Source organism: Dipodomys ordii, unplaced genomic scaffold (assembly GCF_000151885.1).
Source record: "Dipodomys ordii isolate 6190 unplaced genomic scaffold, Dord_2.0 Scaffold36, whole genome shotgun sequence".
NCBI classification, from domain to species: Eukaryota; Metazoa; Chordata; class Mammalia; order Rodentia; family Heteromyidae; genus Dipodomys; species Dipodomys ordii.
In genome coordinates this window covers 6,531,046-6,544,458 of record NW_012267252.1, presented here as the reverse complement: position 1 = coordinate 6,544,458, position 13,413 = coordinate 6,531,046, and the positions used below count along the sequence as shown (strand labels likewise).

Sequence of the window (13,413 nt, the reverse complement as noted above, 5' to 3'; positions counted from 1 at the left end):
CTATTCTTCATTTTTCAGAAACCTACCTGTTGGCCTGCCTAGTAGATTTTTTTACTAATTGTCCCAGATATACGAGGTATGTATATACTATAGTTTCCTTTTTCCAGTTGATTTTTTTAAAAAATTAATGTACAGGGTTTTAGAGAACTGGCCATTGTAGGTCTTTTCTGCTTTTCTGAAGTGAATTTAGTGCTAGTGAGAGATGCCACATTGCCAGCCTGAGAGATGGGACAGCACCAGCAGCTCCATGCAGGCTCTCACCTCCCACACGGCCCCTCTCCTTGCCAGTGTGCTGCAGCCATGTTTGGAAGGGACCACTTCTGATTGGCTTCTCCTGAGAATGAAGACGGCCAGCAGAGGTGCTAATTGTGACAACTGAGTGGGAGGTTTGTGTGATGATTATCTGTCCAAGCAGAATTACACTAAAACCCCCCAACTCATTTCACAGCAGCTACCTAGGAGCCATTCAGTGATGGTAATTTAGTTTCATTCCCAGGCCCAGCAAGATTTCCTTGAGGAATAAATGCTATTTATCTTCCTGAAACCAAAATTTTGCTAAACTTTTAAACCAGCTAGCCTTTCCTTTTGAAGGAATTGTTTAGTACTGCTCAAAGTATAACCATATATGTCAAGAGTTGCTAACTTCTTATCTTGGGCCTTATCCAGCTTCAAGGTATTGGGTGGAAAGCTGAGTCACTAAGCTAAACAGAAAATGGACAGTACCTTTGAACCCAGGGCCAATGTCAAAAAGTCAAAGTGGAAAGAATCTAAATGACCAATTTTAAGTTCTAAGTGTTTCTTTAATGAGAACCTGTTTGTAAAAAGGGACAAGTAAAACAACCTGGTATTTTAGTTTCCATTCAATATAGTATGCTGTCATTTTGTATTTGTTTAAAATTATTGCATTCCATTGAACACTATGGCCATTTGTAATGGCCAAAAATGATTTTCATTAGGGAGTAAATATTTTCATAATTAGCCACAGCCTATATACACAATGTGACCTGGAACCTTTAGGCCCCCCGGGCAACTTATGATACTCATTTTATTTACTCTTTTGGATTCCCTGTCATGTTCTTCTCATTTTTCTGTAGCTGTGAGACAGGATTTAAGGATGGGGACCTCTTCATGTCCTACCGGAGCATGTTCCAGGATGTGAGAGATGCTGTTGACTGGGTTCATTACAAGGTACCTAGAAGCTGCTTCTTTACTGGCTCACAGTCTGGCATTAGCTTTGAAAAGACAAATGGGACAGAATTTTTCTTCTGTTTAAGAAAGTAGGAAGGGAAAGCATGGGACTTGCCCCCTTAGTGATTATTCTGGGATACATTTGCTTCTGTCTGATTGTCCCACCACCCTTTCCTGAGTGGCAAAAGCCCAGCTTCTTGATTCCATTGAGCTTTCATTTTTCAAACTTAGAAGAGATTTTAGAGTATGAAATTGTACTTAAATTATTTATGGATAATAGTTCTTTGTTTTTGTCTTTTTGTTGTTTTGTTTTTGCTGGTCCTGGTGCTTATACTCAGGGCCTAGGTACTGTCCCTGAGCTTTTGTGCTTAAGGCTAGTGTCCTACCACTTCAGCCACAGCTCTGCTTCCAGCTTTTGGTGGTTAATTGGAGATAAGAGTCTCAGGGAATTTCCTGCCCAGGCTGGCTTTGAAATGCATTCATCCAACCTAAGCTTTCTGAGTTGCTACAATTACAAGTATGAAGATTATTGCCTGGGTCATCCTTTGCTTTTTGTTGTTCAAATACTTCTTTCTTGACTAAGAATATTACTACCTAATATTAAATTTATATTTACTACTGGGCACTGGTGTCTCATGTCTGTAATCCTAGCTACTCAGGAGGCTGAGATCTGAGGGACATGGTTCGAAGCCAGCTGAGGCTGGAAAGTCCTTAAGAGTTCTAATCACAAAAAACCAGAAAAGCCGGGCGCTGGTGGTTCACGCCTGTAATCCTAGCTACTCAGGAGGCTGAGATCTGAGGATCACGGTTCAAAGCCAGCCCGGGCAGGAAAGTTCATGAGACTCTTATCTCCAATAAACCACTAGAAAACTGGAAGTAGTGCTGTGGCTCAAGCGGTAGAGCGCTCCCCTTTAGCTGAAGAGCACAAGGACAGCGCCCAAGCCCAGAGTTCAAGCCCCACGACTGACAAAAAACAAATTAAAAAAAAAAAAAAAACACAAAAAACCAGAAGTGATGTTGTGGCTAAAAGGGAGCTCAGGGACAGTGTCCAGGGCCAGATCAAGCACTAGGACTGGCAAAAAAAAAAAAAAATTGTATTTACTATAAATCATGCAAAAAATTATATTTACTATAAACCATATGAAATCTTAATTTCTAAATTAAAATAGAAGTAGTTTCATATTTGAAGATATTTTTCTGTGATTTTAACTTACATTTTCTATTTTGGTAAATAATGTAAATTTGAGTTGATAGTAAATATATTTTTCTTACAAACTAAATATTAAAAAATGACTTTATTCTTTTCTTAGTTCTTTATTTTTTTTTGTAGGGCTCCCTTAAGGAAAAGACAGTTGAAAATCTTGAGAAGTATGTAGTCAAAGATGTAAGTATGAGGGAGAAGTTGATCTGTACAGTTTATTTTACCAATCAAAGAAAAAACTCAAGCATACCTATTTATAGTGACATGGACAAGGAAAGATGTTTCCTTGTGTGGCTTTTCACAGGTATAATCACCCATGATTTTCACCCAGATCATAGGCTGTTTCTCCTGTTTGTTGATAGGCAAGAAGACCCAGAATGTCTTTTTTCCCTTTAGCTCTAATTGTCATAATAGCAGCTCCAAGATTGCTTTGTGGACATCACTATGCTGCGATTACATGTATTATATCATCTACTCTTCCATATAACTCTGTTAGTTATTATTGTTACTTCTGTTTTATAAAGAAATTGGGGAATTACCGATTAAATATCTTGCCCAATGTTATATAGTAAGTAATAAAGCCAAGTTTCTCACTCAGATCTAACCTAGATCATAAGAACTGCACCTAATAGACTAAAAAATATGCATATATATGACTTATTTAACATATCAATAGGGAATAGGGAAGAAAGCTTTAGAGTACCTTAAAAAAGGACAGGAGGTATAGCTCAAGTGGTAGAGTACCTGCCTAGTAAACCCCATTATTGCCCCCCCCCAAAAAAAAGTACCTAAAAAGATCAGTGAAAATCTTGGTAAATTTTTAAAATTAAAGTTAATAGGTGTTTTACATGTTAATTTTTTAGTATAGATTATGTGCAGTTAAGATGCTACTATTAAGGAAAGTTGGATGGAGAATAAAAAGAGTTTGTTTTTATTGCCATATGTGTATATAACATTATTGTAGTAATATGTAGTATATATGAATGTATTTTCACAGCTTTTCTATAAACCAAACACACAGTTCCAAGATGAGATACATTATTTTTCTGTAAAGTAAAAGAAGCAGTGCAGTGAAGGTTTCTTGTTTTTAGTATACTGCCTGTTTTCACCTCCTCTTACAGTTTCTAGAAAGAACTAGAGAGGGTTCAGGAGTATTTGTATAGGAACCTGTTTATTGTGAAATGAGGAAAAGGTGTTTTTCTTTCTAGGCATATCAGGAATTAGACTTGCCTTAATTTATCTACGGGTGGGTATGGACATATGTAGGTTGACTTGTATATATCATTTCATTCTGCAAAGTGTTTTATAAAACCATATTATACACAATCTAGTCATATCTAATAATCTCCATATAGAGATCCACAAATTTGCTAGTTATGTTTACAATCAGCTTCTCCTGATCTCTCACTTAAATCACACACTTCCAGGAAATCACAAGACAATTTAAACTCTTTCCTGAGACAGACTCAAGAAGATAGATAACTGTTGTTAATGATCATATAAGTCTACATGTTATATGTCTGTATTATATGTGTTAATACTTCATTCAAATGGCCTTTTAATCCATAGGCAAATTCTAGTATATGAGTATCCTCAAGGGCCAGTGTAAAAGTATTTAGGGCTGAGTATGGTGGTGCATGCTTGAAATCCCAGCTGCTCAGGAAGCGGAGGTACAAGGTTACAATGTTAGGACAGCCCAGGCAGAAGCCTGAGACTTTATGATCAAGTGATAGAGTGCTTACCTAGCAAGTATGAGGCTCTGAGTTAAAAACCTAGTACTGGGTGGTGGGAGGGCAGAAGTATTTTGTGTTTTATTCATTATCATATTTTATTTCAGGGAAAGCTGCCTTTGCTTCTGAGCCGGATGAATGAAGTAGGGAAAGTATTTCTTGCCACCAACAGTGACTATAAGTATACAGATGTAAGTACTTAATATGCATATTTACTTATACAGAGAAGTTATTTTGGTGTAAAGAACTAAAGGTTCTAAGAAGAGAAGTTTATTAAGCCAGTTGCTAGTGTAGTCCTAGCTGCTCAGGATGCTGAGATCTGAGGATTGTGGTTCAAAGCCAGCCTGGGCAGGAAAGTTAGTGAGACTTTTATCTCTAATAAACTACTCAGAAAAAGCTGGAAGTGGCTCTGTGGCTCAAGTGGTAGAGCACTAGCTTTGAGCACAGAGAGGCTCAGGGACAGTGCTTAGGCCCTGAGTTCAAGCCCCAGGACTGGCCAAAAAAAAAAAAAGTTTATTAAATGAAGGTAGTTTCTTGCTATCTTACTTTGAAAGCAAAATATACAGGATTACGACCATATTGGAATTATTCTAATTTTTAAAATATTTTTTGATTATTTTCTCTGATTCCAAGTTGAAGGTTTTAATTTGAGTGCTATCTAAAACATTTTTGTGATTAAAGTGGCTCTATGTCTTGGAACATCGTATGTGTACATTTGAGAAACTACACTGTTGAGAAGCTACACTGCCATGGGAAGCTCTGCAGGATAGTTGGTAGAAAGCTCTTTTGAACCTTAGCCACTGAAACTTACTACTACTTAACTTTAAACATGACCTTTATGATTAAAACACATGGGAAAACTGGTTTAACTCCTTACTAATTTTTCTGAAACAACTACAAGATAATAGTTCTTGCAAGAAGTTCTGTCCTCCATGGGCTGGGAAGGTGGCTCAGTGGTAGAGCACTTGCCTTGCATGCATGAGGCCCTGGGTTCGATTTCTCAGCACCACATAAGCAAAAAGCAAAAAGCCAGAAGTGGCACTCTGGCTCAAGTGGTAGAGCACTAGCCTTGAGCTGAAGAGCTGAGGGACAGCGCCCAGGCCCAGAGTTCAGGCTACATGACCAGACCCCCCCCCCAAAAAAAAAAAAAAGTTCTGTCCTCCAATTCTCTTTATGTAATACATTATTTCTATGTGAAGTTTTAAGTCTTTTCTATGTCCCTCCTTTACTCTTCCAAGTATGTGTTCTAAGAAAACTTGGGTCATATGAATCAATCTGTACAGAAACATCTGGAAGTATATATTTTCTTGAGAATGTGAGTGTTTTTTTTTTTTTTGTATAATGAGGCATTTATTTTTAGCTTCTACTGGCAAGATTTCATCCACTTTAGAGGAAATAAGAGCACAGTGGATCCTGTATTGAAAAAGACATGCTTTAATAAAAACCTTGTTTGGGTTTTTTTTAGTTATCTTTCTTTTACAAAAGTGATACACAGATTTCATGTTGTTTGTTTTTTCCCCAGAAAATTATGACTTACCTGTTTGATTTCCCACATGGACCCAAGGTAATATAATAGTGACTTATTAGACCATTGCTTTAGTATAATAATGCAGTTAAATCATTCTGGAAAGAAATGGTTAAGGACTCACCTAGAAAATTTGTGGTTTTAAAACCTATTGTCTAATCTTCATTACCATTAGAAGTAACACAGGACTAGTAGAATTTAAATTACTAGCAGTTCAAATACGAGAAATAAAAGAGATACATAGTTTTTAGTGGATAGGCTCTTAATAATTTTATGCCTAAGAAATTCTGTGCAGAATTGTTAAATTTGTATGAGAGTGAATAAAAATTTCAAGTTAAGGAAGTTTGCAGAAACAATTTGAATTTGTATATTCCTGACAATATAGATTGTGCAGTTATTACTGAGAGGAGAAAGCTTCATTCTTGTAATATTTTCAGGAATACCCAGTGTAACTTAGTACATACTTGGAGAATTTTAGTTGTAACCTTTTATGCATAAGCATTACCAAATCTATGTTTTGAAACTACCCCAAATTACAGTGTACCGTGACCTTTAGCTTGTCCTGAAAAGTGTCTGCTGTGATTCCATTTCAGAATGGAAATAATTTTAATGGACATAACTGCTACATTATTGTTGTGTTTACCTTGCAATATGTACTAAAGGCCAATGTTGACCTACAGCAATCATTCTGAGAACAAAAGCAAAGTATGAGCAAACTTGCATGTATTAAAGTGCTGTATAATTCTGTAGTCAATGAATGTTTTTAAAATTAGTATTAGTCATTTATTATTTATACCTGCATGTTTCCAAAAAGATATCACATAATTAGTCATAGGTTTTTATAAATAATGGACTCTTTGTTATGCTTAGTAATTTTAAAATTCCTTTCATTTAACTGAGATTAAATATTGGTGCCTTAAGATGAAAAGTTATCTTTTGGCTTTTGCTGGTTGTCCTTTCCCAGCCTGGGAGCTCCCATCGACCATGGCAGTCCTACTTTGACCTGATCTTGGTGGATGCACGGAAACCACTCTTTTTTGGAGAAGGCACAGTACTACGTCAAGTGGATACTGTAAGTCGAGAGGGTAATAGGGTCTGCTAGCACACTTTCCTCTATGTTTTCTCCTTGCTCTACATCTTTCTTCGTAAGAGGTATTTTACTCACAAGTATTTTTAACTTATGGCCCTCTTTGAGTTTTAAATTAATTTTTAGTCTTAACTGAGGTAGCCTGACACACTGCTAATTGAAAAGAATAGGCACCATTCATTTGGCTGCCTGGTGAAGTAGAAATGTGGGTAGAAACAGTGATAGGATGATAAGGTAATACAAAGTATGTTCTCTTTCACATAGAAAACTGGCAAGCTGAAAATTGGTACCTATACAGGCCCCCTACAGCATGGCATTGTCTATTCAGGAGGTGAGTTGCAGACTTCCCTCTATTTACTGTATTTGTACAATGAGTGTTGTCTTTGCTCAGACCTCATTAATGGAAAATTTGATGTCACCTACTGAATATAGTTCAGTTACCTACTAGTATAATGTGTTAAAGGGAATGAGGTCTTTTTTCATTAAAAGGATCAGCTTTCCCACTTATTCTGCCTACTTGAGGTTTTTTCTCTAGGCTCTGGAATCATTTGAGGAGTTTCTCAGAGAGTTTCCAGGGAACTTATGTGGGTTCAGACACATATTATGTTAGGAGTTAGGAACAGTAGAACAAAAGTCAACTTAGTGAGAGATACATGCTAAAATGTGGTGGCAGTACTTTTGATGGTTATATTCATTAAATCTGAGTACTACTTAGACTTGCTGATTGGTGCTCTTGGTCAGCAGAGTATAGTAAAATGAGTCTTTGTCTTTAAGAAATGTCTATTCCTCACATAAATTATAAGAGTGAAATTAGTCAGAATTTTATAGTTATTGTACTTTGCTGGCTTAAATATGGCAACAGTTCTGCTTTATCATTGTTCATTGTTTTAGGCTCATCTGATACAATCTGTGATCTGTTGGGAGCCAAAGGCAAAGACATTTTGTATATTGGAGATCATATTTTTGGAGACATTTTAAAATCAAAGAAACGGCAAGGGTGGCGAACTTTCTTGGTGATTCCTGAACTTGCACAGGAACTACATGTTTGGACTGACAAAAGTTGTAAGCAACAATTCCTTTTATTTTATAAATCTCTGACTAGTTTATAGCTAAATGTCCAGATTTGAATTGATCCTCTTTGATAAACTATTACTTTGTATTATTGTTACACAAAAGATCAAAGGGTGTTAGGCTGATCCTTTTATATCTTATTCTTCCTACTAGACTATTTAACAATTTTGTACAAGTCCAGAATTTGAAAATGTAAATAAATCTATATCTATCTTCAACTCCTTATATCCCTGAGGATAAATATGGAATGTTAGTATCCTGAGAGATGTTACAATACCAACTAATCTGTGAACTACCACTCTGCTATGCAGTATTTCTCCAATGACATCTAGTAGTCCTGGTCTCTCTGCTCACAGCCCCTATCTGTGATTCTGGGGCAGTAACAGCTCTGAATATTAATCACTTCTTGGTATTTATATTCTCTTCTGAGAAGTAGAGAATGGGGTCATGTTGTATTCTTGAACTGAGCCACATGCATTGTGTGTATGAAGTACATATACTTATTTGAGGTACGGTTATAGATAAATATAAAGGTCTTTGACAGCATTCTCCATCCAGTTCTAGTGAATGTCACAGTGTGGTAAAAAGTTACGGACTAGAAATTTGACCTCCTTCTCCCAAATGGGACTCCTAAACCAGTTAAGGCTGATGAGTCTTAACTGAGGTAGCATGTATATAAAGAAGGTAGAAGTAACAACCTTTCTCAACCAAGGCTTCTCTTCTGAACTATAGAACATAGAAAAGAATTTCTTTTCAGTTACAAAATAAATGGATGCATTGACCCAAATTGAGAAAGGCTACAACATCTTGGAAACATGTAGATGCTAGTTGCTACTATTACTATTGTCTTAGACCATCAGTAGGATAGAGCATTCACATTTTCAACTTTCCACCTTTGAAGTTTTAGAAATCTCGGTGATTTGGCTCTATTTATTGGACTATGACTCTGAGCAGGCCACCTAATTCTCAACCCTTCTTTTTAAAAGGGACTGCCTGCCGGGCACCGGTGACTCACGACTGTAATCCTAGCTACTCAGGAATCTGAGATCTGAGGATCCCAGTTCAAAGCCAGCCTGGGCAGGGAAGTCTGTGAGACTCTTATCTCCAATTAACCACCAGAAGACCGGAAGTGGCTCTGTGGCTCAAGTGGTAGAGTGCTAGTCTTGAGCTGAAGAGCTTAGGGACAGCGCCAGGCAGAGTTCAAGTCCCACAACCGACCCAAAAAAAAGAAAAAGAAAATGGAACTGCCTGCCAGGCACTGGTGACTCATGCCTGTAATCCTAGCTACTCAGGAGGCTGAGATCTGAGGATTGGGGTTGGAATCTAGCCAAGGCAGGAAAGTCCATAAGACTCTTACCTCCATTAAACCACCAAAAAAGCTAGAAGTGGACGTATGGCTCGAGTGATAAAGCATTAGCTTTAATCAAAAGATTAAGGACATCTTCCAAGCTCTGGGTTCAAGCCCCGGGACTAGCAGACACACAAAAAAGGGACTGTCAAAACTTGTTTTGCTGACTGTAGTTGAGACAGAGTAGGAATTGGCATTTTGCAAACTCAGAATTATCATTTAGCTGGAAGGGAAAGTTGTGGTCAGTGTTTGGAGATTATGGTGTTCATTTGCTTGTCACTTCAAATAGGGATATCAGTTGGTTTTCCCTAAGCAAGAGATAGTTTCTGTATACTTGACTATGGCAAGTTAGTCTCAGGCTGTACTCTTTGGTCATAGCTGCAACTTTCTAGTTTAAACACAGGTTAAAAACTGAGTTCTGGCTGGGAAGGTGGCTCAGTGGTAGAATGCTTGCCTTGCATGCGTGAGGCCCTGGGTTCGATTCCTCAGCACTACATCAGCAGAAAAGGCCAGAAGTAGCATTGTGGCTCAAGTGGTAGAGTGTTAGCCTTGAGCTGAAGAGCTGAGGAACAGCGCCCAGGCCCAAGTTCAAGTCTAATGACCAAAAAAACAAAAACAAAAAACAGTCCTTTGATTTGATCTACATAATATATTTTCCTTTCTTTCCCAAATCTTAATAGCACTTTTTGAAGAACTTCAGAGCTTGGATATTTTCTTGGCTGAACTCTACAAGTAAGTGCCTCATAACTAAAATTTTCTTTTTTAAAAAAAATCTACCTTTTTGGAAATAAGTTATGTAAATAAGTTATGTTCTGTCTGGAAATTTTCACTGGATTTTTCTCTTGTCTCTAGGCACCTTGACAGCAGTAGCAATGAACGCCCAGATATTAGTTCCATCCAGAGACGAATTAAGGTACCCAAACAGGGTTTGGGAGGAAACTTGGAAAATCAATTGTTTAAATTATTCTCATATTTCTAATTTTTTTTTCCAGTTCTTAAGCTCAAACTCTGGGCCTGGGCACTATCTCTGAACTTTTATGCTCAAGTCTAGTACTTTAGGGCCATAGCTCCACTTCTGGGCCCCCCCCCCCTAGTTTCATGGAGATAAGAATCTCACAGACTTTCCTTCTTCAGGCTGGCTTCCAACCTTGATCCTCAAATATCAGCCACTCAAGGAGCTAGAATTACATCAGCTTCTGGCCATATTTCCAGTTTTTACGCAGGGACTGGCATATAGCTGGTAAACAAATATTTGTGGAATCAGTTGAAGAATCAATCTTGCTTTCTTTTTCTTTTTTTAGAAAGTAACTCATGACATGGACATGTGCTATGGGATGATGGGAAGCCTGTTTCGTAGTGGCTCCCGGCAGACACTCTTTGCCAGTCAAGTGATGCGTTATGCTGATCTCTATGCTGCATCGTTCATCAACTTGCTGTATTACCCATTCAGCTACCTCTTCAGAGCTGCCCATGTCCTGGTGAGTCAAGTTACTTTGATAATTAAAATGCCCTTTTGCATCAGGATCTACAACAAGCTTTGTAGAATGGCACAAGAAATGATTTGAAAATTCTGTCTTACATTGTACAAAGTATACTTGACAGGTAATACAAGAAAATATGGCCGAAAAATGGGCATTTGTGAACTATAACTTTATTCCCTGAAGTTACACTGAGTGATGAAGACTATTCTCTATTGTTAATACTATTCTGATACCAATATTTCAGAATGAGTTTTTTGGCTGCAAAGTAGAAAATAAGAATCTTTTCTATCCAGTTTTAGGCAATAGTAAATAATCCAGCCACCACTGGGGGGGGGGGGCGGGGAGCAGGTGGGTAAAGTCAGGCAGCTTTGGGTAGTTCTGTCAAGGTATATCCAAATGACTTACCTCTGGTCCACTGAGAGGGATTAGGATTTGGGAAGTACCTATTCACTCTGCCTCTAATCACAAAGCCTCTGGCTTTGTTCTAGATGCCTCATGAGTCAACAGTGGAGCACACACATGTGGATATCAATGAGATGGAGTCCCCCCTTGCCACTCGAAACCGTACATCAGTGGATTTCAAAGATACCGACTATAAGCGGCACCAGTTGACAAGGTCAATTAGTGAGATTAAGCCCCCCAACCTCTTCCCACTGGCTCCCCAGGAAATTACACACTGCCATGATGAAGATGATGATGAAGAAGAGGAGGAGGAAGAATAAGGAGGAAAACAAAACCCTGAACACCCCTTGAACAAGTTCTGGCAGGACTCATAGGAACAAAGGATATCTTTGTTTGGGTTCTGCTGGGGAGGGTGGGGGAGTCCATGAAAGGTATGTCTGGAAAGTTTCTGAAGACTTAAAAATATTCTAATCATAGAGCAATATTTGTTTTAGTTCTGTGTATCTGTATTCTTGGCAGATGGTTTGAAATTGTAACATAGTCTGTATTGGAAGGAAGGGTAAAGTCAGGCTGAACTGCATGCAGTTAGCTCCATAGTGGCTTGTGACACTGTTTCCTTGTCTTTTTTCATCTTTGGTATGTCATAGTGTATCTGTATATACACTAAGGGTGGTGAGAGTTTCACAGTGGAACAAAAAGGATGGTGGGAAGAGGTGATCCAAAAATATTGTGTGTTACAAATTGTGCTACTCCCAAATCCAGCCTTTTCAGTGCATTATACAGTATTGTGTATCAGTGGAGAAATATATTGTTTTCATTATCAAGTGTACTTTCTGTCAAGGTCAAGATTACTTTCATAAGCCTTTGAGTGTACTTGAGCAAGGCTGCTGCTCTGTCGGTGCCTTTGCAGAACTACTCTCTGCTCTAGGGCCATTCTGGAATGGAATGGACTATAAGAATTCTATTTTGAGGCAAAAGACCTTGTCTTTTCTGCATTTTTAAAGTTAATATAAATGCCTGTTATCTAAGTCTTTCTCCTCTGTCCTAAGTCTATAAAGGAATGTAGCTGGAAGAGGACAATGGAGGAACTCTCGACAAAGGAAAAGGAGCAGCCTCCTCCGGACATCTAATTCCTTCGTAGGGGCTGTCATTACAGTTCTTACTTCTTTGTCCTTTAGGGTTGATTGCTTTTGTTTTAAAGTTGAACATTAGAGGATAAGAAGAAAGCTTTATAAGCCAGAAGTTTATACTAAATCAAAAGGCACAGTCAGCGAAAAAAAGTTCACTTTTGAATCCCATAGTGAAATTACTTATTGCTTTGGACAAGAATGAACTATTATTGTACACATTAAGGCAATATAACTGCTTTACCAGTATAGGAAAGTTACTCTAACATTTTAAGCAGCGATATAGATTCTTACTTTAATCTTCAAATATGTTCTTCTATTCCTATTGTCATTGGTTAATAGGAGAGGATAGAGCAGCTTCTCTAGAATTCAATAAAAATACAATATTTCTAATACTAACTTTCACCCCATATAATAGCCATTGGTCTTCAAGTGGGTTGAAATTTGGCTTAGTAACCACAGTTTGACATTGTTTTCTGAAGAGAATTACACATTTTCCAAAATGCTGAACATCTCCAGAACTGTTTTGGTTTAAATGAAATATTCAAGAATTTATATAATCTGATTGTAGATAAATGGCTCCAGAGGTCTTAGAATTTTTTTACAGTTTTGTTTTTAGTATATGGTTATGAGGTGAGGCTTTTTTGAAAAATCATTTTATAGACAGGGAACATAGCCTAGTAACTTAGCCAAGGACACACTGTCTCGTGACTTGAGTATATGTGCTTTTAGCTAATGTCATGATGAGGAACGTACATCCCGACAAGTCTCTATGGGGAATATATGCTCCAGAAAAGTCAGGTTATTAATGCTGTTGCAAATACCAGTTAGATATAATTCCTATTTTAAAATTTCACAGAATATTTAGTCACCTCAGCTCCTACTTCTCATTCAGATAATGTTGCTCAGTATGACACAGTCTTAAGTTTCTTCAAGCCCAAATGATCTCTTACATGGCTTATTACAGCTACAGAACTACCTTATTATTAATAGTACGTGTACATATTTTTCTTTAAAGACTGACATCATGTTTTATTCTCCGCACTTTTTGTATTGTTCCTGAGAGTTTACCAGATAACTGTGTTTTAGAGACAGAGAGATTAAAAAGCACATAATTGGAGGCAGCTATGCCCACCACTATACCAACAATGCCACACACATAGCACACAATTGGAATAAGAATTCCACTACTTGTCAAAGCTTTCATGGACACCACCAAGTAAATTATTAAAGATCTAGGGTTCCATAAGAAG

General features: G+C 37.7%; 1 protein-coding gene across 2 annotated transcripts in view; it reads left to right on the top strand.

Moving 5' to 3' along the window:
• The window catches only part of Nt5c2 (5'-nucleotidase, cytosolic II), an 80,744-nt gene extending 68,191 nt beyond the window's left edge, over window positions 1–12,553 (top strand). For both annotated transcript variants that reach the window (XM_013017771.1, XM_013017772.1), the window contains exons 6-17: window positions 19–76; window positions 1,095–1,188; window positions 2,519–2,572; window positions 4,227–4,310; window positions 5,642–5,683; window positions 6,609–6,716; window positions 6,996–7,062; window positions 7,623–7,793; window positions 9,831–9,882; window positions 10,003–10,063; window positions 10,452–10,628; window positions 11,120–12,553. In XM_013017771.1, the coding sequence (XP_012873225.1) occupies window positions 19–76; window positions 1,095–1,188; window positions 2,519–2,572; window positions 4,227–4,310; window positions 5,642–5,683; window positions 6,609–6,716; window positions 6,996–7,062; window positions 7,623–7,793; window positions 9,831–9,882; window positions 10,003–10,063; window positions 10,452–10,628; window positions 11,120–11,353 (1,202 nt within the window). In that variant the 3' untranslated portion in view covers window positions 11,354–12,553. The remainder of the gene's footprint in view (window positions 1–18; window positions 77–1,094; window positions 1,189–2,518; window positions 2,573–4,226; window positions 4,311–5,641; window positions 5,684–6,608; window positions 6,717–6,995; window positions 7,063–7,622; window positions 7,794–9,830; window positions 9,883–10,002; window positions 10,064–10,451; window positions 10,629–11,119) is intronic.
• The last annotated feature ends 860 nt before the right edge of the window (window positions 12,554–13,413 follow it).